This window comes from Empidonax traillii, unplaced genomic scaffold (assembly GCF_003031625.1).
Source record: "Empidonax traillii isolate 1590-97213 ecotype Southwest subspecies unplaced genomic scaffold, ASM303162v1 scaffold144:size1428860, whole genome shotgun sequence".
In the NCBI taxonomy this organism is placed as follows: domain Eukaryota; kingdom Metazoa; phylum Chordata; class Aves; order Passeriformes; family Tyrannidae; genus Empidonax; species Empidonax traillii.
In genome coordinates this window covers 1,280,726-1,283,965 of record NW_020955337.1, presented here as the reverse complement: position 1 = coordinate 1,283,965, position 3,240 = coordinate 1,280,726, and the positions used below count along the sequence as shown (strand labels likewise).

General features: G+C 50.1%; 1 protein-coding gene across 1 annotated transcript in view; it reads right to left on the bottom strand.

The window, feature by feature from the left end:
- LOC114057742 (estradiol 17-beta-dehydrogenase 11-like) overlaps positions 1 to 3,240 on the bottom strand; it is an 11,887-nt gene that overhangs the window by 7,194 nt on the left and 1,453 nt on the right. Inside the window, exons 2-3 of the mRNA XM_027884392.1 lie at positions 1,441 to 1,548; positions 686 to 817 (exon numbers count right to left, since the gene is read on the bottom strand). Coding sequence (XP_027740193.1) covers positions 686 to 817; positions 1,441 to 1,548 — 240 coding nt within the window. The remainder of the gene's footprint in view (positions 1 to 685; positions 818 to 1,440; positions 1,549 to 3,240) is intronic.

Genomic DNA, 3,240 nt, shown 5'->3' with positions numbered 1-3,240 from the left:
GGAAAGAAGTCCCAAAATGACCTCCTGCCGAAGCCACCGTGACAATGTGCCCATAGTTGTTGTTCATCATGGCTGGCAGAAAAGCCCTTGTCGTCTTCAAAGTTGAGACATACAAATGCAGGGGGCGGGAAGGAAGAGAAGAACAATGTTTTCTTGGGCACATCCAGCACTGACCCTGAATATCAGTCATTAAGAGACTAAGGCTTGGTGCTGCACAGCACCTCACATTCTGAGAGCCACAGGGATACCCGTTCTCTGATCAGCTGGTGCATCTGGCAACCTGCTCTGCACAGGTTTCAGGAAGTCAGCTATAAACAGGATTCAACTTTCACATCTTTCCTCTGATGCTTTTTAGGTTTCAGGTGTCACTGGCACTGCTGAGAGTGTCTCACTCCCAGCACGTACAATAAACCACTTGTAAACCTGCAACTTCACAGCTGAAACCCTCCCACTCTGTAAGCCCCATTACAGCTCTGGCAGATGCTGCACATGAAGCTGCCACCAGCCTGCTCAGATCAGCAAGAGGCTGCTCAAGTTTCCCAGCACACAGTCTACTTGGGTGTCCCTGTGCTGTACACATCTAAAAGACACGTGGGTAATTCGCTGGTAATAAGGGTTACTTTAAATAGGTCTCCTCAACAATGCTCCCCAAAAATGGAGGTTTGGAGATGGCAGTGGCCCTTACCCACATGTGAGCAAGGATGTTGACTTCAAACATTTTTTCTATCTGGTGGTCCTGAGTTGAGAGCAGGTCGGCAGCTGTGATCACACCAGCGTTGTTCACCAGGATGGTCACATCCCCAATTTCCTTTTTCACCTTTTGAAGACAAAAAAAAAGGCCCAGAAGTGTGTCTGTCATTCATTCTATAATAACAAAAACAAATAAAAAAATGCAAGGCTGCAGAAGATGAGCAAAAATTCATTTATTTCTTAGCGCTGTGTCTTTTAGGGAGAGGAAGATCATAGCACCTTTCCAGAAGCAGCAGAAACTCTGCAGTAATTACCATGAGATCTCACTTAGACCCAACTCTTTCCCTTAAATAATTACTGCCAAAATTGATTGCCTTCCACACACTGTACACAGACACAGTTTGGACTGAGTAGTCACAGCTGGGACTATAGAGGTACAGACAGTTTTGAGCCAGCTGGACCATAACCTTTACAATAAAATGTTTCATATGTCCTCAGTGCTGTCCGTGTTTCTCCAGAGGCTGGAACTCTCCAGGGCAAACTTGGCAATGAGGAGTAATACCCTGGAGCCTCACTAAAGGGTGTTATCTCAGAAGTGCCTCATCACTCTGTGTACAGAGAGCAGCAAGGAACGTGGAGGTTCCAAGGCCTTGCATGATTTGTGTGCAATGCCTCTTCTCCAGTTTTCCCGACTTTACTGGAAATGAAGTGCATTTGGGTGAGCCCCTGTCCATGCCCCTGCTGCCCTACCTTGTCTGCAGCGCTGTAGATCTCCTCCCGTTTGCTGCAGTCCACCACGAAGGCTTCAACAGTGGCCCCCAGACTCTTGCATTCTGCTGCCGTCTCCTCAACGCCGTGCTGGAAGGGGCAGAGAAGAAAGACACCCGTGCACAGCTGTCCCTTACCCATGTGTTGCTGCTGCTCAGGACACACAGCAGAGCAGGTACAGGCTGGAGGCGTCTCTTAATTCTGCAAACACTGCCAGACCCCGTACCTACTGAGGGATAAAGCTGTAGGTGGGCTCCTTGAGAAGACAAGTATTCCAGTCTTAAATTTTGGACCTGCCTAGAGGGACTGCCAGAAAGGCAATGTGGCAACAAGAGTGAGTTTGCCTTGGTAAGGCACACATAACTAGTCTGCAGAAAGTGGGCACACAGTGCCTATCACAGCATAGAAGGGAGACACTGTGAGTGTAAACAGAGCTCTTTAAACACAGGCCTGTCTGACACCTGAGATATGAAAAGTGGCTCTATGTGTTTCTATGTATTCACAGAGTGGGTGTAAGAAAAGAGGTGTCTTCCACAGTGCAAAATGACATTTCAAGAATAGCATCTGACACACACAGAACAGAAGCTTCCCTAAGTCAACACACTAAGCCAGGGCAGAAGTGACTTGGGTGTAGCCTTGTCCCCAGGTGCCAGGGGACCTGTGCAGTGAGAAGCCCCAGGTCACAAATAGCCTGAGACAGCACCTGACATTACCTGTGCAGGTCCCTGCAGTGGGTGACTGGACAGCTGCTCTCAGTCCTGGCTGCTGCTTGAGGCTGAGAGCCCCCAGGAAGGGGGCTACCCGTTGGATTGGAGAAGCATACTCCTAAATCCTCTGCAATCCAGCACTCCTTTGGTATCGTATTTCAGTTGCTCTGTACACCCACTCTTACAATCTATTTCCCAGCAACAAAGCCAGGTGTCGCTCGCTACTCAACTTATTCCGTAATACCCACATTTCATCCAGAGAACACGGACGATGCTCTACTCTGCAGCCCCGTACACATCGGGAGAGCAGTGCCGTGCCTCCTCCACCCCTCCAGTGTCTGGTCTTAGCCATAATGGCAACATGAACAGACACTGAAAATGTTCTACAGTATCTTCCCTGTTTATACATCCCCCTATCTTCGGCTTGTTTTGGATTTTGTGGCGTTTTCTTTGTTTGGGGTGGGCTGCGTTTTGTTTTTGCAGCTTCAGGACGACAGGATAAACTCCTCTCCTGACTCAGTGCGTCAGAAACCTTTCCTGCTCTCTCTCTCTGCTCTCCAGCCTCTCACCCTCTCTGTACAGCTGGTTGCACCTACACACACTTGGCCTGTATCCCTACTAACTGCCAAGCTGCATGCTTGTACCTGTCCATCCTCAGGTCTTGGTCTTTTGGAAAGGTCTTTTTGCATTCCGGTCAAATTATCTGAATCAACGGGGCCAGTATGAACATCCTCTAAGGAGCCATCTACACTTGCAGCTGTCCCAGAGGGCAGCAGGGCTCACACACAGCTCAGCACAGCAATGCTGTTCATTTGAGTAAAGAGAAAACACACCTTGAAGCAATATGAGCAAAATGCCTGAGGCCAGACAGACCCAGCAGAGGCAAACCTGCTCCTCTGGGGAACCAGGCTGCTGCTCTCAGCCCGCTCTGCCCGCCAGCCCGGGCAGCGCTTCCAACAGCAGCTCTCCGAGCGCTTCCTTCCCTCTCGCAGGGACTCTGCCAGGCGGTGCCTGCTCCCTCGCTGAGCAGCACCGAGGAACTGTGGGACCCAGAGCCCTCCATCCTCCGCTGCCA